The sequence below is a fragment of the Megalobrama amblycephala genome, linkage group LG16 (genome assembly GCF_018812025.1).
Source record: "Megalobrama amblycephala isolate DHTTF-2021 linkage group LG16, ASM1881202v1, whole genome shotgun sequence".
In the NCBI taxonomy this organism is placed as follows: domain Eukaryota; kingdom Metazoa; phylum Chordata; class Actinopteri; order Cypriniformes; family Xenocyprididae; genus Megalobrama; species Megalobrama amblycephala.
The window spans coordinates 31,387,491-31,408,130 of record NC_063059.1 but is presented as its reverse complement, the minus strand read 5'-3'; the positions used below and the strand labels follow the sequence as shown (position 1 = coordinate 31,408,130).

Genomic DNA, 20,640 nt, shown 5'->3' with positions numbered 1-20,640 from the left:
AATGTTTAAAAATGTGTTTAAAATAAAATATTGTAAAATGTGAAAATGAAAAGGATTTAATAAATTCTGATTTTAATTCAGCGTGTGTGTGTGTGTGTGTGTGTGTAAAATATATATATATATATATCTCATTATAGTCAACGATTGTACGCTGTCAAAGCCAATTTTGTCCCCTTTTTGAAGGGTCAATTTTTATACTGTTAAATAAAAGTACAAAATTGTCTCCAAAGTTACAAAACTGGTCTATTAAGGTACAAATCACAAGGGTACAAATTTGTACCTTTGTACCATTGTACCCCTAAAGGTACAATTTTGTACTTTATTTTCTGAGAGTGCATTGTGTAGGCTATTTGAGTGAACGATCCTGTTCTCAGACTCTGAGGATCCGTTTAGCTGAATTATTGTTTGTTTGTCATTTCCATCCAGAGTCAGTGTTGGAGATCAGATTCTGTTTTAACTGTTCAGATTTATCATGGATGACACACAAACATCCAGAGATGAAGATTTTTCTCCAGGATGCAGGTACTTTGAGATGAAAGTCTCCAGAGAAACAGTGTGTGTGTCTGTGTGTGTGTGCTTTTAAGTTAAAAGTGAGAATTGTATTAAACACAACAAGACCATAAAGGCTCTTCATGAAGGGCTTCTTTATGAACAATTCTTTTAAGGACCTTATAAAAAAAAATGATTATCTTCATAAAGGATTACATTTGTTATGTTACAGTTACATTTCAGCAGAAGAGATCAGAACCAAAGTTCAGATGTGTGTCATATTTATATGATGATGTTTTACTGTATATATCCTACAAGGTATTCAAGTTATTGGTATTCATGTTAAATATTAGGCAGAGACACATGAAATTGCTTAGTTTGGTAGAGGTTTTGTATCAACATGGTGTAAATGTAAATATCATAAGTGTTTTTGATGATAAATTAATATGAATACAGTAATTCAAAGCCTTCCCTTTAATCTCTCTCTGTTATAGTTCAGTTCATCAGAAATCAGAACCAGAGCCCAGTTGTGTGTCTATGAGGAGTGATGGGTCTATGGGTCTGCCTCTAGAGTTCAGGTATAACATTTATTTAAAAGCCATGGTTGAATTATTGATATGGTGTTTTTATAAGGTATTCATCATATTGTGTCAACAGTGCAAATGAAAAGATCATACCTGTTTTTAATAAACCAATACTAATACTAATACTGTAATTCAAAGGATTCACTTTAATCTTTCTCTGTTATAGTTTAGTTCATCATAAGAAGTCAGAACCAGAGTCCAGCTCTGTGTCTGTGAGGAGTGATGGGTCTATGGGTCTTCCACTAGAGTTCAGGTATAACAATTATAAACAACAAACAGTCTGACCATCAAAATGACAGCGAACAGATATTGACCACAAAGTAAAATATTGTTTGTTTGTTTATTACAGTTGTGACCTTTAGCAAGGGCATTGTTAATAAGTTTATAAACAACTGTTTGCAAAATTATTAAGGTAATATCAGAGTGTCTGATTCCTGATTCTCTGATTCTCATTATGTTTAAGGTCAACTCTGCCACCCAGATCAGCTGTAACAAAACTCATCTGTAAAAAGAATGACCATATGAATCAGCTACAGGACTTTAATGAAAGCAGGTATCCTTGCATCGTGTAGTTTTTTTTTTTTTTTTTTTTTTTTTTGCATCACACATTTCTCAGTTATTTTATAAGGAACTGACACATTTAAGACCAATTATTTGCTTAGTGTCTCATAATACAGAAAACAAGACATTTTTCTCTATAAATTTACCTTTTTAACCCATGTGATAATGTGGTATTCTAATTTTACAGTCATGAAGTCCTCAATACATTTAGATCAAATCTGATGAAGAAGTTTGAGTGTCTGTATGAGGGAACAGCACAGCAGGGAAACCCAACACTCCTGAATGAGATCTACACAGAGCTCTACATCACAGAGAGTGAGAGTGGAGAGATCAGTAATGAGCATGAGATGAGACAGATTGAGACACAATCCAGGAGAGCAGCAACAGAGGACACACCGATCCAATGCAATGACATCTTTAGACCTTTACCTGGACAAGACAAACCCATCAGAACTGTGCTGACAAAGGGAGTCGCTGGCATTGGAAAAACAGTCTCTGTGCAGAAGTTCATCCTGGACTGGGCTGAAGGGAAAGAGAATCAGGACGTCCAGCTCATATTTCCACTTCCTTTCAGAGAGATCAATTTGATGAAGGACAAAACACTCAGTCTTTCAGATCTTCTTCATGTCTTTTTTCCTGAAACAGAAGAAATGGAAATATTCAGTGACAGATATAAAATGTTGTTCATCTTTGATGGTCTGGACGAGTGTCGTCTTCCCTTACATTTTAAAAGGAATGAGACTCTACGAAACTCAGACAAAAAGAAATCAGTGGATGTGCTGCTGATGAACCTCATTGTGGGGAATCTGCTTCCCTCTGCTCTCATCTGGATCACCTCCAGACCAGCAGCAGCTGATCTCGTCCCCTCTGAGTGTGTCCATCGAGTGACAGAGGTACGAGGCTTCAATGAGCCACAGAAGGAGGAATACTTCAGGAAGAGAATCAGTGATCAGAGTCTGGCCAGTAAAATCATCTCACACCTGAAGTCATCAAGGAGCCTCGACATCATGTGCCACATCCCAGTGTTCTGCTGGATCTCAGCCGCTGTTCTAGAGAAGATGTTGAGCGAAGCAGAAAGTGGAGAGATTCCCAAGACTCTCACTCAAATGTACACACACTTCCTGATCCTTCAGACCAACATCAAACATGAGAAGGACTATGAGAAGAAGGTGACAGATAAAGACATGATCCTCAAACTGGGGAAATTGGCTTTTCAGCAGCTTGTGAAAGGCAATGTGATCTTCTATGAGGAAGACCTGAGAGAGTGTGGCATTGATGTGACAGAAGCATCAGTGTACTCAGGATTGTGCACTCAGATTTTCAGAGAGGAGTTTGGCTGGTATCAGGGGAAAGTGTTCTGTTTTGTTCATCTGAGCGTTCAGGAACATCTGTCAGCTCTATATGTGCACCTCTCCTGTACAAACAACAACAGAAATGTGTTTGACCAAATTAACAAACATAGTTTGAGGTCTAAAGTTAAAGACAGGTTTCAACACAATTCATCAGAACATGTTTCATTATCTGAGCTGCATCAGAGAGCTGTGAATGAGGCTCTTTGGAGTAAAAATGGACATCTGGACCTTTTCCTGCGGTTTCTTCTGGGTCTGTCAGTGAAGTCTCATCAGATTCTCCTTCAAGGACTAATGAAACAGACAAGAATCAGATCTGACAGAAATAGAGAGAAAACAGTTGAGTACATCAAGAAGAAGATCAGCACCATTGACTCTCCAGAGAAATCCATCAATCTGTTCCACTGTCTGAATGAACTGGGTGATCATTCACTAGTGGAGGAAATACAACAGTATCTGAAATCTGGAAGAATAAAGGAAACCAAACTCTCCTCAACTCAGTGGTCAGCTTTAGTCTTTGTGTTGTTGACATCAGAGAAGAGGCTGGATGAGTTTGATATTAATAAATTTGTTGGAGGAAACAATAAAGCTGAAAATATGAAAGTTGTTCAGAAGCTGCTGCTCGTGATTAAAGAATCCAGATCAGTCAAGTAAGTATCAATGAGAACAATCACTTCACTGTTAAAATATTAGGAAAACAAAAGTTCATAATAGAAATTAAGACCAAACAACCAAAGAAACAGCCCATTTATCAAGAAGCTCAAATCTCCTAAAAAAATTGATATGATGTTTTATTAACAAAATTCGGGAGGAGCAAGATCAGATAATTAACCTAATTAGCACAGGTGGAGAGCATTCAGTTAATCAACTCAACCAATGACTAGAGGTACAAATACAGCTTACCTCTGTTCATTTGAGAGTTTATCAGCATCCCTCCTCCACCCCATCTCCTCACTTCAAGTTCTATCTATTTTTACCACACCGGGGGGAGTACTCTGGGTTTGGGCCAATATTCCGAACTTGGAGCCCTGCCACTGGACAGCACACCAAATACGCATAACTTTCATTATATTGAATTATATGTACATGTGAACTCATGAAGTATGATTTAACATATCAGAGTAATACATTTTAATATTACTAGTCAGATGGACGATTAAACATTTACTTGGTCTTTGGCTTAAAGTTGACTAAAAGTTCACATTTTAATTTCACCATGAGATGGATGATTAAGAATCAAATCACTGAGAATCTGAAATTAGTGCGGGTTCTCTAGTAAAGTGCAGATGTAGATCAGTGAGTGGATTCTGAATAAATGAAATGCTTCTGATTAGCCATTGCGTTCAAGAGATCAACAAACATGTCTGTGACTGGCTACATTTCTCAGCATTGCAAAAACACGTTGTAAATAGAAACATTTGATGTTCTTCCAAGCGCGAACACAAAAGCACACTGGAGCGATTTCCAAACCCGTTTGCCAATATGATATTATTACAGTATTAACTGAGGGAGCTTATGTTTGACTTTATGTTTTTTGTTTTTGACTGAAGTTTTAATTTGTGTAAGTTTTGAACAAAAAAATTATTTGTGATCAAACATTAATTGTCGGACCTCCGGTTGAAGTCCCTTGGTTTCTAAGTTAATAAATACATAAATGTTAATTTAATTAAATCTTAACAGTTTTATTAGTGTGAATTGAAATTTGTTGGATAGCTATTTGATAGTCTTTATTTATTGTGCTTTTTGATTTTCATCTCTCTGCAGGTTGAGTGATTGTGGTTTCACAGATGAAGGTTGTGCTGCTCTGGCTTCAGCTCTGAGATCAAACCCCTCACACCTGAGAGAACTGAGTCTGTCTGAGAATAAAATAGGACAATCGGTGAATCTGTTGTCTGAAGTACTACAGGATCCTCACTGTAAACTGGAGAGACTGTGGTAAGATCATATTTGACTCTCCCATGAATCACAGTATAAAGAATATTTAAAGTAAATGATTGAACACATGAGCTGCTCCTCAGTCACATGATACTGCAGGACTGAGAGTCACACTGAAATACACACTTTCACACACAATCAACATTTCAGTCTCTTGACTTTAAACAGACTCAAGCTCAACAATCTGAACTAAGAAATGAAGAACATGCTGGATTCATTCTCACTGTTCATCATGTTCATCTTTCTGCATTGACACTTTCTAAAGTATTGTTTTAAGTTTGTAAAATCACCGACACACAATTGTGTTTTGTGCTCTGTGACATTTTAGATCTCCATGATTCATCACACATCGATTTGTGCTTTAAGTTTGAATTTTCTCTTTAATTATGGATTCACTACTAATCTGATCTGAACTGAGAGAGTGAAGAGTGTGTAATTGTTCTCTAAAGGTTGAGTGATTGTGGAGTCACAGATGAAGGTTGTGCTGCTCTGGCTTCAGCTCTGAGATCAAACCCCTCACACCTGAGAGAACTGGATCTGTCGTGGAATAAAATAGGAGATTCAGCCGTGAAGCTTCTCTCTGATGTACTGAAGGATCCTCAATGTAAACTGGAGACACTGGAGTAAGGTCATATTTGACTCTTTCACATGAATCACAGTGTAAAGTATATTTGAAGTGTTCAGCCTCTTTCTGCTGCTGTGAGTTCAGCTGATTGAGCTGTAAATGATTGAACATATGAGCTGCTCCTCAGTCACATGATACTGCAGGACTGAGAGTCACACTGAAATACACACTTTCACACAATCAACATTTCAGTCTCTTGACTTTAAACAGACTCGAGTTCAACACAACCAAGAAATGAACATGCTGGATTCATTCTTACTGTTCATTATGTTCATCTTTCTGCATTGACACTTTCTAAAGTATTGTTTTAAGTTTGTAAAATCACACACACACAATTGTCTTTTGGGCTCTGTGACATTTTAGATCTCCATGATTCATCACACATCGATTTGCGCTTTAAGTTTGTATTTTCTCTTTAATTATGGGTTCACTACTAATCTGATTTGAACTGAGAGAGTGAAGAGTGTGTAATTGTTCTCTACAGGTTGAGTGATTGTAGAGTCACAGATGAAGGTTGTGCTGCTCTGGCTTCAGCTCTGAGATCAAACCCCTCACACCTGAGAGAACTGGATCTGTTGTGGAATAAAATAGGAGATTCAGCCGTGAAGCTTCTCTCTGATGTACTGAAGGATCCTCACTGTAAACTGGAGACACTGGAGTAAGATCATATTTGACTCTTTCACATGAATCACAGTGTAAAGTATATTTGAAGTGTTCAGCCTCTTTCTGCTGCTGTGAGTTCAGCTGATTGAGCTGTAAATGATTGAACACATGAGCTGCTCCTCAGTCACATGATACTGCAGGACTGAGAGTCACACTGAAATACACACTTTCACACATAATCAACATTTCAGTCTCTTGACTTTAAACAGACTCAAGCTCAACAGTCAGAACTGAGAAATGAAGAACATGCTGGATTCATTCTTACTGTTCATCATGTTCATCTTTCTGCATTGACACTTTCTAAAGTATTGTTTTAAGTTAGTAAAATCACACACACAATTGTGTTTTGTGCTCTGTGACATTTTAGATCTCCATGATTCATCACACATCGATTTGTGCTTTAAGTTAGTATTTTCTCTTTAATTATGGATTCACTACTAATCTGATCTGATCTGAACTGAGAGAGTGAAGAGTGTGTCATTGTTCTCTACAGGTTGAGTGATTGTGGAGTCACAGATGAAGGTTGTGCTGCTCTGGCTTCAGCTCTGAGATCAAACCCCTCACACCTGAGAGAACTGGATTTGTCTGAGAATAAAATAGGACAATCAGTGAATCTGCTGTCTGCTGTACTACAGGATCCTCACTGTAAACTGGAGACACTGGAGTAAGATCATATTTGACTCTCACATGAATCACAGTGTAAAGTATATTTGAAGTGTTCAGCCTCTTTCTGCTGCTGTGAGTTCAGCTGATTGAGCTGTAAATGATTGAACACATGAGCTGCTCCTCAATCACATGATACTGCAGGACTGAGAGTCACACTGAAATACACACTTTCACACATAATCAACATTTCAGTCTCTTGACTTGAAACAGATTCAAGCTCAACATTCAGAACTGAGAAATGAAGAACATGCTGGATTCATTCTCACTGTTCATCACGTTCATCTTTCTGCATTGACTCTTTCTAAAGTATTTTGTAAAATTACTTACACACACGATCATGTTTTGTGCTCTGTGATATTTTAGATCTCCATGATTCATCACACATCGATTTGCGCTTTAAGTTTGTATTTTCTCTTTAATTATGGATTCACTGCTAAACTGATCTGATCTGAACTGAGAGAGTGAAGAGTGTGTCATTGTTCTCTACAGGTTGAGTGATTGTGGAGTCACAGATGAAGGTTGTGCTGCTCTGGCTTCAGCTCTGAGATCAAACCCCTCACACCTGAGAGAACTGGATCTGTCGTGGAATAAAATAGGACAATCAGTGAATCTGCTGTCTGCTGTACTACAGGACCCTCACTGTAAACTGGAGAAACTGGAGTAAGATCATATTTGACTCTCACATGAATCACAGTGTAAAGTATATTTGAAGTGTTCAGCCTCTTTCTGCCACTGTGAGTTCAGCTGATTGAGCTGTAAATGATTGAGCACATGAGCTGCTCCTCAGTCACATGATACTGCAGGACTGAAAGTCACACTGAGAGCCCATCCACACAGTGTTTATGTATACGTAAAAATTATGTATCTTATCAGTGTTTCGTTCAGACAGATCCAGCATTTTGGGAGCCTGAAGCCACTATTTTCTGAAACCGGGTCCCTTGAGTTCTATTTCCTCTCGCTCCAGACCGCCAGAGGCAGTGCTGAAAGCACTAGTGGAAAACTACTCACGTTCACGCTTGATCGAGAATCGAATAACAAAGTTGTCATCTCATGACTCGTGATGTGCCTTGAACTATAATAACCCCTTAGCATGTCACCTCGATCTCTTTCTCATTCTCGCTTGTTGAATCGAACGTGACGATATTTTGTGCAGCTTGCTGCTGAAGAGATCTTCAAGACATATCGCGAGCTGTTTCATCTTGATTACATTGCTTAGTATATTGATTGTTGAATTTACACGCATCTCGTGGTGCACCGCGATCGTGATATACAGATTGCACCATGCAAGAGGCTTCGATCTGCTGGATGCCGGCAAGTTTGAATTCTGTGATGATATACTTACACTTAGAAGCCCTGGCTGCCTCGGCTAAGAGTGTATACGAACCTGATCGTGGTGTGAATTTATAACTTGTGCCGGATTTATCAACTTTACGGTGAGTATTGATTTAACATGGATGCACTTTAATGTCCTTCATGCCCCAATGTAATGGATATAATGGATGGACATTGCCAATGTCCTGCTTGTCTTGGTATGGATCATTTTAGAGAGGCACTGACTGACCCGTCAATGCTCCATTATGCCGCTCGCCGTGCGTCACGCTCATCTAGCGTGTCTAGAATCTGCTTTGGATTGTTTGTTACCTTCTTCCAGTATCACTAGAGCTGATCGTAAGCGTAAGCAAGGATCTCAGGGTGCGAAGAAGAATAAGAAAACTAGATCTTCTGATTTAGAACGTAAAGTTGATCAGCTGTCTTCTGCAGTGGAGCTGTTATTGCCACTTCTGTCTAAAGCTCAGTCTAAAACAGATGCTCGAGAGAAAGTTCAGAGTTAGGTATGACACCCTCACCAATGATGCATACAGGACAGGATTTGGATGTGATGTCAGTGGCTGCCACTGACTCATTTTTTTTTTAAAACCATTCCAGATGTTACTTCAGGTGCTGAGGAAAATCTGAGATCTATCACAGCACTTTGGCAGTGAGACCATATCTGTGCAATCAGGTGGATCATCTTCAGTTGTTGCATCCATGGAAGGAACATTAAAAGCTATGCTTGCCCGCACCAATCTAGATCCCCCTCAACTAGCAGTGGGGTCTGAGAATATTTTTCTGCGTCGTGCACAGAGAACATCATTTACAATGCCTCAGTGCAATGACTTTACGTCTGTATTGGTGTCTGCATTGCAAAATTCAACAAAGGCGACACGTCCAGATCAGTTAGCCTGCACACTGGCTGTAATGCATGACCCAGAGACAGTAGGACTTGGTTACATACCACCTATGGAATCTAGTGTGGCAGCGCTTATTGTATCTCCTGATGAGGCACTTCGAGTGAGTGTAGGCGCACTGATGAGTTACTGTCTCGTGCATACAATGCTACAGCGAGCCTTGGCCGTGTTTCTAATTCCTTGCCGCACATGCTTGTGACTCTATACTCCTCTCTGAGAGAAACTTCATCTGACCCATTAGAGACAGACTTACTGTAACTAAACTTACATTGCAGACCATGGGTGTTCCCTTTCGATACTTCACTTGTACTGCTTATGGGGAAAGGTCTCCTTTTTCCCCGTTACTGAAGCCTTTTTCAATAACGCAGTGTAACTGCATCGTCATTGGTTCACTCATAGACAAGTTGTTGAACCAATGACGGCGCGGCATAGCTGTGCGGCCTATGGCGACAGAGCGCGCAAATATTCCCGCCAAAATGGGCGGGGTTTAGGGCTATATAAGCGGGTGTTTCGCCATAGGATTTCAGTTCTCGCTCCTTCAGCGACGACTTCACATCGCTGGGCAGACCCCATGCAGAGGCCGCGCTCACTGTCCCATGAGTCTCGCCTCTCTGCGCTCGCGGATTGCCTTCTTCAGTGAAGGCGATCTCGCCGCTCGCGCCCTCCCGTCTTCTTCCTCCCGCGAGCCAGCTAGGAAGAGACAGCGGGGCGGAGCGGCCCAGCGCACGGAGTTGGATAACGTCACGCCGGCTTCCCCGCGTGCCTCACCCTCTCCCCCGAGAGAGCAGTCCCCCGTCCTGTTCTCCCGCCCTGAGCTGCATCCCTCGGCAGATGCGAGTGACCTCGTCTCTTTTGGCGGTTCTGAGGACGAGCCGCTTGATGACTCCATGTCTCTCGCGGCCTCTGAAACCGAAGTTTGGGCCCGTGATTCTGACCCCGCCCGCCTTCCCTCGCTGGAACCCATTGACTGCAAGCCAGGTATGGATGCCGAGCTCTTCCGCATCCTCTCGAAAGCAGTAGAGGTTTTGGACCTCGAATGGGCTCCGCCAGAGGAGCCATCACGGAGCAGGCTCGACGAGTGGTTCCTGTCGGGTTCCCGCGAGGCCCCTCGTCAACACGCCGCACCGTTTTTCCCAGAGGTTCATGATGAGCTGACGAAGTCGTGGCGCGCCCCGTATTCTGCCCGCCTACGTACTACACATTATTCAGCTCTCACCTCTGTGGATGGTGAAGGGTTACGAGCATCTACCGCCCCTGGACGAAGCAGTGGCGGCTCACCTCTGTCCCCCCACGGCTGTGGGTTGGGAAACTAAGAGGGCCCTTCCATCCAAGCCCTGCAGGATCACTTCTGCCCTGGCTGGCAGAGCCTTCCGTGACCTCCGCAGCGCCACTGACTTAGCCCTGAGGCGCTTAGATCCCATCGTAGGCGCTCCTCCTTCCCGAGGCAACGTCGGGGACCCCGGCCTAAAATTACGCTGGACCCGACGCCTCCTAAGCCCTCCTGATTTTTCAGGAAGGAAGAGGATGGGGCAAAGTCTCGCCACGGCCGGACCACCCCAAAAGCTCTTTCGTTCCACCCCCCCTCCGCCTCGTTCAGCTCCGGGTGTGGGAGATATGTTCAGTGTTGTGCTAACTGGGCCCAGTGCTGCGTCCATGCAAAACGCCATTCTTATGGCGAACACTATGAATATTTTTCCTTCTCTAAGAAAGAGCGAAGTTCCTCTTCCACTCTCTCCACTGCACGGGCCCCCGATTGGCGGCCCGTCACCCAATACCATTCAGCCCCTTGTCACGCGGGCCGAGGCCTGGCGGGCCATCCCTGGAGTGTCAAGCTGGGTTCTGGGAACCATAAGTCGAGGCTACTCGCTTCAGTTCGCCCGAAGGCCCCCGCGCTTCAGCGGGGTGCTTCAGACTTCAGTCAACACGGACGACGCTCATGTCCTCCGAGCCGAAGTCATGTCTCTTCTGAGGAAAGGAGCTATAGAAATAGTCTCCCCCTCAGAAAGCAATTCGGGGTTCTACACCCGTTATTTTCTAGTTCCCAAAAAAGATGGCGGTCTCAGACCCATCTTAGATCTCAGGCTCTTGAACCTCTCCCTCATGAGACGGAAGTTCAAGATGCTAACGCTGAAGCTGAACCTGAAAGATGAATACTTTCACATCCAGATAGCCCCCCATCACAGGCGATTCTTGAGATTCGCGTTCGAGGGTGTGGCTTACCAATATACGGTCCTTCCATTCGGGCTGTCCCTAGCTCCTCGCACTTTTATCAAGTGCATGAACGTGGCGCTTTCCCCACTGAGACAGATGGGAATCCGGGTTCTCAATTACCTCGACGACTGGCTCATCCTAGCCCAGTCACGAGCCGAGCTGGAGCATCACAGATCCGTGTTACTCAGCCACTTGGAGTGCCTGGGTCTCAGGGTCAACTTTGCCAAGAGCTCACTGCTCCCCAGCCAGCGTATAACGTTCCTGGGTGCGGTTTTCGACTCAGTCCGTATGACGGCTGTAGTCTCTCCAGAGCGCGCTCTGGCCATTCAGCAGCTCGCGGCATCAGTCAGGAACAGAGCCTATTTCCCTCTGAAGTTTTTCCAGAGGATGCTAGGGCTGATGGCTTCCGCCTCCCCGGTTCTGCAGCTCGGCCTTCTTTGGATGCGGCCTCTGCAGTACTGGTTGAAGTTCCGGGTCCCTCCTCACGCCTGGCGGCACGGCCGCCTGCGTCTCAGGGTCAATCAGGCCTGTTTGGCAGCTCTGAAACCCTGGATGAACCCTGTATGGTTCAGCCAAGGGGTACCCCTACAGGCGGTGTCCAGAAGGACAGTGCTCTCAACGGATGCGTCCAACACAGGTTGGGGCGCTCTTTGCGAGGGCAGACCGGCCTTCGGCTCGTGGTCTCACAAGGAATGCCATCTGCACATCAACTGCCTCGAGATGTTGGCAGTGATTCGAGCCCTTCATGCGTTCCAGGCACACCTGACAGGGCACCACGTCTTAGTCCAGTCGGACAGCATGACGGTGGTGTCATACATAAATCACCAGGGCAGCCTCTCGTCCAGCCGCTTATGCGCTCTGTCAATTTATTCCTCGAAGGAGGAAGATGCGCTGGCCCATGTCTGGCCCAGCACCCTCCTTTATGCTTTTCCCCCGATCGCTCTGATCCCACAGGTCGTCAGACGAATCAGGGAAGACAAACACAGAGTCCTCCTGGTGGCCCCGCTCTGGAGGAGCCAAGTTTGGTCCTCAGAGCTGTTCAGGCTTTCCACAAAAGCTCCGTGGCCGATCCCCCTGAGACGGGACCTCCTCTCTCAGGCGAACAGGACTATTTGGCATCCCCAGCCAGAACTCTGGGCTCTGCACCTCTGGTCCCTCGACGGGAGCCTGCTAACCTCCCCAGGGACGTGCTGAATACCATTTCTCCATCCACGAGACGCCTCTACGCCCAGAAATGGTCGGTCTTTGTTGACTGGTGTTTTACACGCAACATAGACCCAGTGGAGTGTGACGTATCTCCGATACTGTCTTTCCTCCAGGAGCGTTTGGATCTGGGTCGCACCCCTTCAACGCTCAAAGTTTACGTAGCAGTCATTGCAGCGTTTCACGCTCCTATTGCTGGCCAGTCAGTGGGACGAAACAACCTCGTGGTGCATTTCTTGAGAGGTTCTAGGCGATTAAATCCTCCTCGTCCTCTCACTGTTCCCACCTGGGACCTCTCTTTGGTCCTCAGAGCTCTTAAAGGGCCTCCCTTTGAGCCACTGCGTTCAGCTGACCTCAGGCCCCTGACGCTCAAAACCGCTCTGTTACTTGCACTAGCATCGGTTAAGCGAGTTGGCGACTTGCAGGCCCTCTCCGTGAGCCCTGCGTGCCTTGAGTTCGGGCCCAATGACTCCAGAGTCGTTTTGAAACCTAGGCATGGCTACGTTCCTAAGGTGCTCTCGACTCCATTCAGAGCACAGGTCATTTCCCTCTCAGCGCTTCCTCCCTCGTCGGACAAGCGAGAGCTGGAATTACTCTGCCCTGTCAGGGCATTAAGGACCTATGTTGATCGATCACAGCCCTTTCGGCAATCTGATCAGCTCTTTATCTGCTTTGGTGGCCGCACCAAAGGGTCTTCGGTCTTCGTCTTTCACGTTGGATAGTCGACGCTATTGCTCTTTGTTACTCCTCTATGGGCCTCGACTGCCCCATAGGAGTTAGAGCCCACTCTACTAGAGGAATGACTTCCTCTTGGGCCTGGTCTAGTGGAGTTTCGATTAAAGACATTTGTGAGGCGGCCGGCTGGTCCTCGCCATCCACTTTTGTCAGATTTTATCATTTGGACGTCCCGACCTTACAAGCTCAGGTCCTCTCGGTATGATCCAGCGGCCTCTATCGAGCTCCGCTTCATGCCACTCTGGGAGTTAACTCCCTTTTTGTAGTGTAACGAGGGTTCGACAGCTCCGGCCTTCTCACTTGTCCTCTGGTTCCCTCACGGTGCCCAAGACAAGTCCAGTCGTTCCCTGCCGTGGCACGGCGCGGTTGAATTCGTTCCCCATAAGCAGTACGAGTGAAGTATCGAAAGGGAACGTACTCGGTTACTAACGTAACCTCGGTTCCCTGAGATATGGAACGAGTACTGCGTTACATGCCGTGCCACGAGGCTGCGACTTCAGTGTTGTCGCTTCAGTCGAATGACCTGAAATCCTATGGCGAAACGCCCGCTTATATAGCCCTAAACCCCGCCCATTTTGGCGGGAATATTCGCGCGCTCTGTCGCCATAGGCCACGCAGCTATGCCGCGCCGTCATTGGTTCAACAACTTGTCTATGAGTGAACCAATGACAATGCAGTTACACTGCGTTATTGAAAAAGGCTTCAGTAACGGGGTAAAAGGAGACATTTCCCCATACGCAGTACTCGTTCCATATCTCAGGGAACCGAGGTTACGTTAGTAACCGAGTACGTTATTGCCAATCACTGTGGAACTAAGATTGGGCTCTAAATGAGTTCAGTGATTCAGATCAAATAATGATTATGTGAAAACATAATACCACCTGATCAACTTTTAACTTTGCTTGTCTGGTTGGTTTCAATGCAGTTAAAACTGGCCAATCAAAATCTAATATTTAAAAAGTCAAGGGTCAAGAGCTCAACTAAAACAAACCCTGACCTCGATGATGGTAACTTAAAAATAGTGACTTTCTCCTTTGGTGATTCTGCTTGTTATCATCAGGTGTCTTCAATAATGGTCAATCATCACTCAATTAAACACTTATTTATCTCATTAATGCTTCAGTGGGTGGAATAAAAATATGGCAGGACTTTTACTCTCTGACCCCTGGACCTCTGCACTGTACCAATTCAAAGTTCGCATCTAGCCAAGTTCAGTTCAAATCCCCGGATGTGTTCTTGATCCGCCCTATTAATCGAGGATGTATCGAGAGGTGACTTGTGCAGACTTGAGACAGCCAGGTATAGTAAAGGAGAAAACCCACATAATTTAAACATTACTGTTATTATGTCATGATATGCCGTTTTAAGATTTTTTCAGGCACGAATGTGCTGGTTTAAAGCTCAAATTTGTGGCTTATTGATAAAGATAGCGCCTTTCTGAAAGTTTAAGCTTTTGAACATTAAAAATGACATTTAACAAAAAGAGACAGCTGTGTTTTATGTTATAGCCTATTTCATTTCATTACAGCGAAGATAATCAGAGTATGCACAAATAGTATTACATTTAATATTTTTGAAATGTAAATGAAAAGAGGCAGGGTTTTTTTGTTTTAAATATAAGCAGACATTGCAGATAATTAATCACTCATTGCCTGAGGCTATTAATATGTTTTTGTTTTTTTGTTTTAAAAAATAAAACGAAAAGAGGCAGACTCAAAGTGGTGTTTTATAACAAATTTCGTTTTATGCTTGGCTAAAATATTCATACAGAGATAACCGGAGAAGCCAGAGCGAGCTGAGAGAAGTTATAAAGTACGCTGCTGTGCCATTTGCAGAATCACCGGACTTGCGTCCTCCCGTCCACGGGAGTTCGTTCTCCGGAGTCGAACTTGCCAAGTCCTAACTTAGCGAACTTGATTTTGAGAAACGCCGTATGTCTAGGACTATTCTAAACCATGACAGGGAAAGCAGATTTCTGTTAATCTGGTTTAAAGGGCCATTTTATAGGACTAGGCTTAATCTCTGAAACCACCCCTGAGTGTGTTAACTGATAGTTTTTATTTGTTAGTTAGTCTTTATTTGTGATAATCAAATGTTTTGATTTTAAAATTCGTTATACAGAGAGTTTTGAGCAGTGTCTTTTAAACTCACACAGACATCATGTATTATTTTATGAATCCCAACAATGGTGACAATAATAAAAAAATAAAACTTTTTTGTGACTTTAGTAGCTTGTTTTGTTGTTTATCTGAAAAATTTGTCACCATTGTTGAAGATCATACGCTGAATCTTGATGTCTGTGTGAGTCTACGTGATGCTGTCTGAATAATTTCAGTATAATGATTTAAAAACTATCAAAATATCAAAGCAGGATGGGATTTTATGCAGTAGTATTATCAGGTTTCAATAAGGAATACTATATTCAGAGATGAATAAGGCCACTGTATGATGATGAAACCATTGTCAATAAACAACCAAATTCAACTGACCAGATTCATCTTTTTCCCTCACAATTTTTGTTATAACAAATGTGCTTTAGAACAGTGGTTCTCAAACCTATACTGGGGACCCCCCACCACTGCACATTTTGCATGTCACCCTCATCTAACACACCTGTTTCAAGTCATCAGCTAATTAGTAGAGACTGCAAGAGTTGAATTGGGTGTGTTAGATGAGGGAGACATGCAAAATGTGCAGTGGTGGGGGGTCCCCAGGACAGGTTTGAGAACCACTGCTTTAGAAACACAGTTATAACAACTGGAGAAAAACTTAAGTTAAAACATCAAGGGTCAGGAACTAAAGCAAGCACTTACCTCCATAACAGTGACTTCAAACTTTTTTATTTTTTGATAAAACATCAACACCTCTTTAAGAAGTTTTGAATGAAATAAAGAAAGAGTAGTTTGTAATAAGTGAATATGCAGAGATCTAGAGAGATATGTGAGTGTTTAATGTTGTGTTTCTGTTTTTTGACAAGGGCAGCAGGGATGTTCTGAGAATGTTCTGGGAACATCACATTTCCAAATAAAATATGGTTCCCTAAACGTTCAGAGAACATCCTGAATGCTCTGTGAAGGTCCACCAAATAACGTCCCCCAAACCTTAAAAGAACTCCACATCGTGACTGTCTCTGAACGTACTGGAAACGTTACCAGGTGACGTCCTTGACATAAAAAATCCTAAAGGATTCCAGAAAGAAAACTGCACAATAATAACACCAGTGGGGACGTTCTGAGAATGTTCTGGGAACATAAAATTTCTAGAGGGGGACATACTACATAGTACAGATCTAAGTAAAACATATGTAGTGAATAACGTCAAACATTAATACAGATTTTGCATAAGACAAACATTTAATATAGTGTAAATAAGAGAGATTCATTTTCCTGATTAAATACTTCAGATCATGTTTTGTGACATTTTAAATCTCAGTCTAATGATTCATCAAATATATTAATTTGTGCTTTAAGTTTGTACTTTTTCTTTAATAATGGATTCACTGCTAAACTGATCTGATCTGAACTGACAGAGTGAAGAGTGTGTCATTGTTCTCTACAGGTTGAGTGATTGTGGAGTCACAGATGAAGGTTGTGCTGCTCTGGCTTCTGCTCTGGGATCAAACCCCTCACACCTGAGAGTACTGAGTCTGTCTGAGAATAAAATAGGACAATCAGTGAATCTGCTGTCTGATGTACTACAGGATCCTCACTGTAAACTGGAGAAACTGCGGTAAGATCATATTTGACTCTCACATGAATCACAGTGTAAAGTATATTGAAGTGTTCAGCCTCTTTCTGCTGCTGTGAGTTCAGCTGATTGAGCTGTAAATGATTGAACACATGAGCTGCTCCTCAGTCACATGATACTGCAGGACTGAGAGTCACACCAAAATACACACTTTCACACAATCAACATTTCAGTCTCTTGACTTTAAACAGACTCAAGCTCAACAGTCAGAACTGAGAAATGAAGAACATAGAGAAATATCCATACTCATAACTTAGTAAAACTAACATATGTAGTGAATAGTGTCATTTATTAAAACAGATTTTGCATTAAACAGACATTTAATATAATGCAAATAAGAGACAGAATTTTTCCCGACTGAATGATACTTTAGATATTTTATGAACATATTTTGTGACAGTTTAGATCTCAATCTAATAATCCATCAGACATATTAATTTGTGCTTAAAGTTTGTACTTTCTCTTTAATAATGGATTCACTGCTAATCTGATCTGATCTGAACTGAGAGAGTGAAGAGTGTGTCATTGTTCTCTACAGGTTGAGTGATTGTGGAGTCACAGATGAAGGTTGTGCTGCTCTGGCTTCAGCTCTGAGATCAAACCCCTCACACCTGAGAGTACTGAGTCTGTCTGAGAATAAAATAGGAAAATCAGTGAATCTGCTGTCTGATGTACTACAGGATCCTCACTGTAAACTGGAGAAACTGGAGTAAGATCATATTTGACTCTCACACATGAATCACGATATAAAGTATATTTGAAGTGTTCAGCCTCTTTCTGCTGCACGTGCGATAACAAACCTCTCAAACTGGGAAGCTCAAACGTTCTGTGTAACCACTGAGGTTCATTCTAATACGCTGTTTACATCCAGCGCTTCCACATCTCTGTCCTCAGTAAAACGTGTCCTTTAATGTAAATTCTTAAACTAAAATCAAAAATAAAAATAAATGCTCAGTAACACACTAAGTCTCAGATCAAATGATTAATACTCCTTTACTTGCTTCTCTCTTTTAACTGTTATCTTATTTTCTTGTTCTGAAATCATCTGAGCTTATTGTGTTCTCATAGATGTTATAAAGCATGGCATGAATTTAACTGTGAAATACACGCTGTCTCATTTTGAAGGCTGCATCCTCCAGAGGTCGCATTATGAGGCTGTTTACGTCATTGAGGCGATTTCATTTAAAGAGGTGGTTCAATGCAATTTCACTTTTTTAACTTTAGTTAGTGTGTAATGTTGCTGCTTGAGCATAAACAGTATCTGCAAAGTTACAGCACTGAAAGTTCAATACAAAGGGAGATATTGTCTTGTAAAGTTGAGGCATTTTAATGCCTACAAAAACGACCGGTTTGGACAACAACAAGCTTCTTCCCGGGTTGGTGACATCATAAACCAAAGACAGCTTCCAGAATCTACACGAGTTCAATGCTGGATTTGCACAAAGGCTATTACTGAAAGAAGCAGTTCCTAGTTTAATAGCAGAAGCTGCTGTTTATTGGCCCCAAACTGTAAGTACGTTTTATTGTTTGTACATGTCTTTTAAACGTATAGTTTTGTTGCTATTTTTTGGTTGCATCAAGGACGTAAACAAAGACAATGACAACAAATGTCTATGTTTAAAGACAAACAGTTGTTCATGCTATAAATTAAACGCTGCCTTTACAAAAATGTGACTACTCAGTCATGTATTCAGCTACAGTAAAGCTTTAATCAGGTTAAAACTGTATATTGAAAGCTAACAAACAGCAGTGACAGCATATCTTAACACTTTGACACAAATACAAAATGAAATACCATTCATAAAACTCCTTTAAAAGCCGCGATTGCAGAGGTTCTGCTTGACGCTCTTCATCTGGGTCTGATTCGGGCTCAATGTGATACAGCAATATAGACGCCATTATTTACATTTCCACCGAAGCAATGAATGGTAAGGGGCGTGGCGTTTCCGGACGCTTCAGTGAATCACGATGGCTCTGGATACACTGGGCCAGCTAATCAATCTGAGCACATTGTGTATTTTGGAGGGAGTGGCTTCACAGAAGCAGGAAGTCAAATGAGCCATTCAAATGACAGTGGAAACAGAGGTGTAGAATAAAGCTAAAATATATGAAAAATACGGCTTTTTAAAAAAAACGAAGCATTAAGACATGTTAAACTGCGCCCCTAAAACACAATCACGCCTAGAAAAAACACTGAACCACCCCTTTAAGAAAAATAACCATTAGACCAAAACATGACACAATTATGAGTTCGAGCACAAGAGTTAATTATTGATATGGGAACACGTGGGTCCTGTGAAAACAGCACATTGAGCATCAACATGCTTGTTCTGTCTGCAGCAGTATGTGGCAATGCTTGCCTTTGCATCTCCTTCTACTGATCAAGTCAAGTCACCTTTATTTATATAGCGCTTTTTACAATGCAGATTACTGATCTGAGACCAGAGTGAATAACAAACTACAGACACTTGAACTACAATTCAAACTGTCATTGTTCTACAGGTTGAGTGATTGTGGAGTCACAGGTGAAGGTTGTGCTGCTCTGACTTCAGCTCTGAGATCAAACCCCTCAAACCTGAGAGATCTGGATCTGTCTAAGAATAAACTAGGAAAATCAGGAGTGAAGTTGCTCTCTGATCTGAAAGATGATCCACATTATAATCTGAAAGAACTAAAATATTGTGAGTATATTTTTTATTTAAAGCTTTTAAAATGACCCAAGTTCAGTAACAGCTTCATATGTGTGTAACTGAATAATAATTCAGATCCACTTTAGTCTTAAACTGTTTTAATAAGAGTTTAATTCTGTGATGTGAATATGATCTATGAATATATTAATATTTTCATCTCTTACAGTGTCTCTGTGTGTAAGTGATCAAGAGAAAGTTTTTTATCATTTACTTTTATTAATCTATTAGCAGTTTTTCATTTATATCTCTGACTAAAATTAATATACTAATATTTCTGTGTTTTATTGTATGACTCTCAGTATTTAGACGTTAGTCCAGTTTCCTCAGGATCAGCTGATGGTGAATAAGGAGCTACAGAAACTGAAGACACAGAGACAAACAGCGACACTGACGTGTGTGTGTGACTTCACACCAGTTTCTTGTTTTTATCTTTTTTTGGGTCTGTTATTCTCAATTACAGTTTCCCACAGTAATCTATTACAGGACCTGAACTTATATAAGAACTTTTCTAACTTGTGTAATTTTAAACTCAATTTTATATGGAATGGTCCCTGAAAATAAGTGCTGAAAGTCACCATAATCAATTTGTAATTGTTCTGGATACACTAGATACTGATAACAATGATGGTGTAACACTCAATATACACTACAAGAAATGACAGAACTGAAACACTCATATAAAACAACCCATAAACATTGTGAATGAGAGATTTATTGTGCAATACAGACATCTTAGTTTATTATAATGGGAGAATGTGATTTTATTTATCAGTATTTTTTTTATTACTTTTAGTAAACTCAGAAAGTCTACAGAAGTGATAGATGCTGTAAATGTGTCTACCAGATACTGTCTATCAGCAGAAGTCCACAAAGATATATTGCTGAAGATTTATGTCTGTAAAATACTTTTAACCTATTTTTTAAAATGATTGTAATAACGTTTCCATCTAAAAC

The 20,640-nt window shown here is 41.9% G+C and overlaps 1 protein-coding gene across 1 annotated transcript; it reads left to right on the top strand.

The window, feature by feature from the left end:
* The first annotated feature begins 472 nt into the window (after nucleotides 1–472).
* LOC125248271 (NACHT, LRR and PYD domains-containing protein 12-like) lies at nucleotides 473–20,033 on the top strand. Its single transcript, XM_048159992.1, has 13 exons — nucleotides 473–522; nucleotides 984–1,067; nucleotides 1,240–1,326; nucleotides 1,537–1,626; nucleotides 1,822–3,633; nucleotides 4,748–4,918; nucleotides 6,700–6,870; nucleotides 7,362–7,532; nucleotides 16,808–16,978; nucleotides 17,535–17,705; nucleotides 19,499–19,677; nucleotides 19,853–19,863; nucleotides 19,986–20,033. Exons 1-13 carry the CDS (start codon nucleotides 473–475, stop codon nucleotides 20,031–20,033), a joined length of 3,216 nt encoding a protein of 1,071 aa, XP_048015949.1.
* Nucleotides 20,034–20,640: the final 607 nt, after the last annotated feature.

Coding starts and splice junctions, on each gene's coding strand:
- LOC125248271 (XM_048159992.1), top strand. CDS start 473: ATGGATGACACACAAACATCCAGAGATGAAGATTTTTCTCCAGGATGC. Junction 1,068..1,239: donor GGTCTGCCTCTAGAGTTCAG/GTATAACATTTA, acceptor TCTCTGTTATAG/TTTAGTTCATCATAAGAAGT. Junction 1,627..1,821: donor CAGGACTTTAATGAAAGCAG/GTATCCTTGCAT, acceptor CTAATTTTACAG/TCATGAAGTCCTCAATACAT.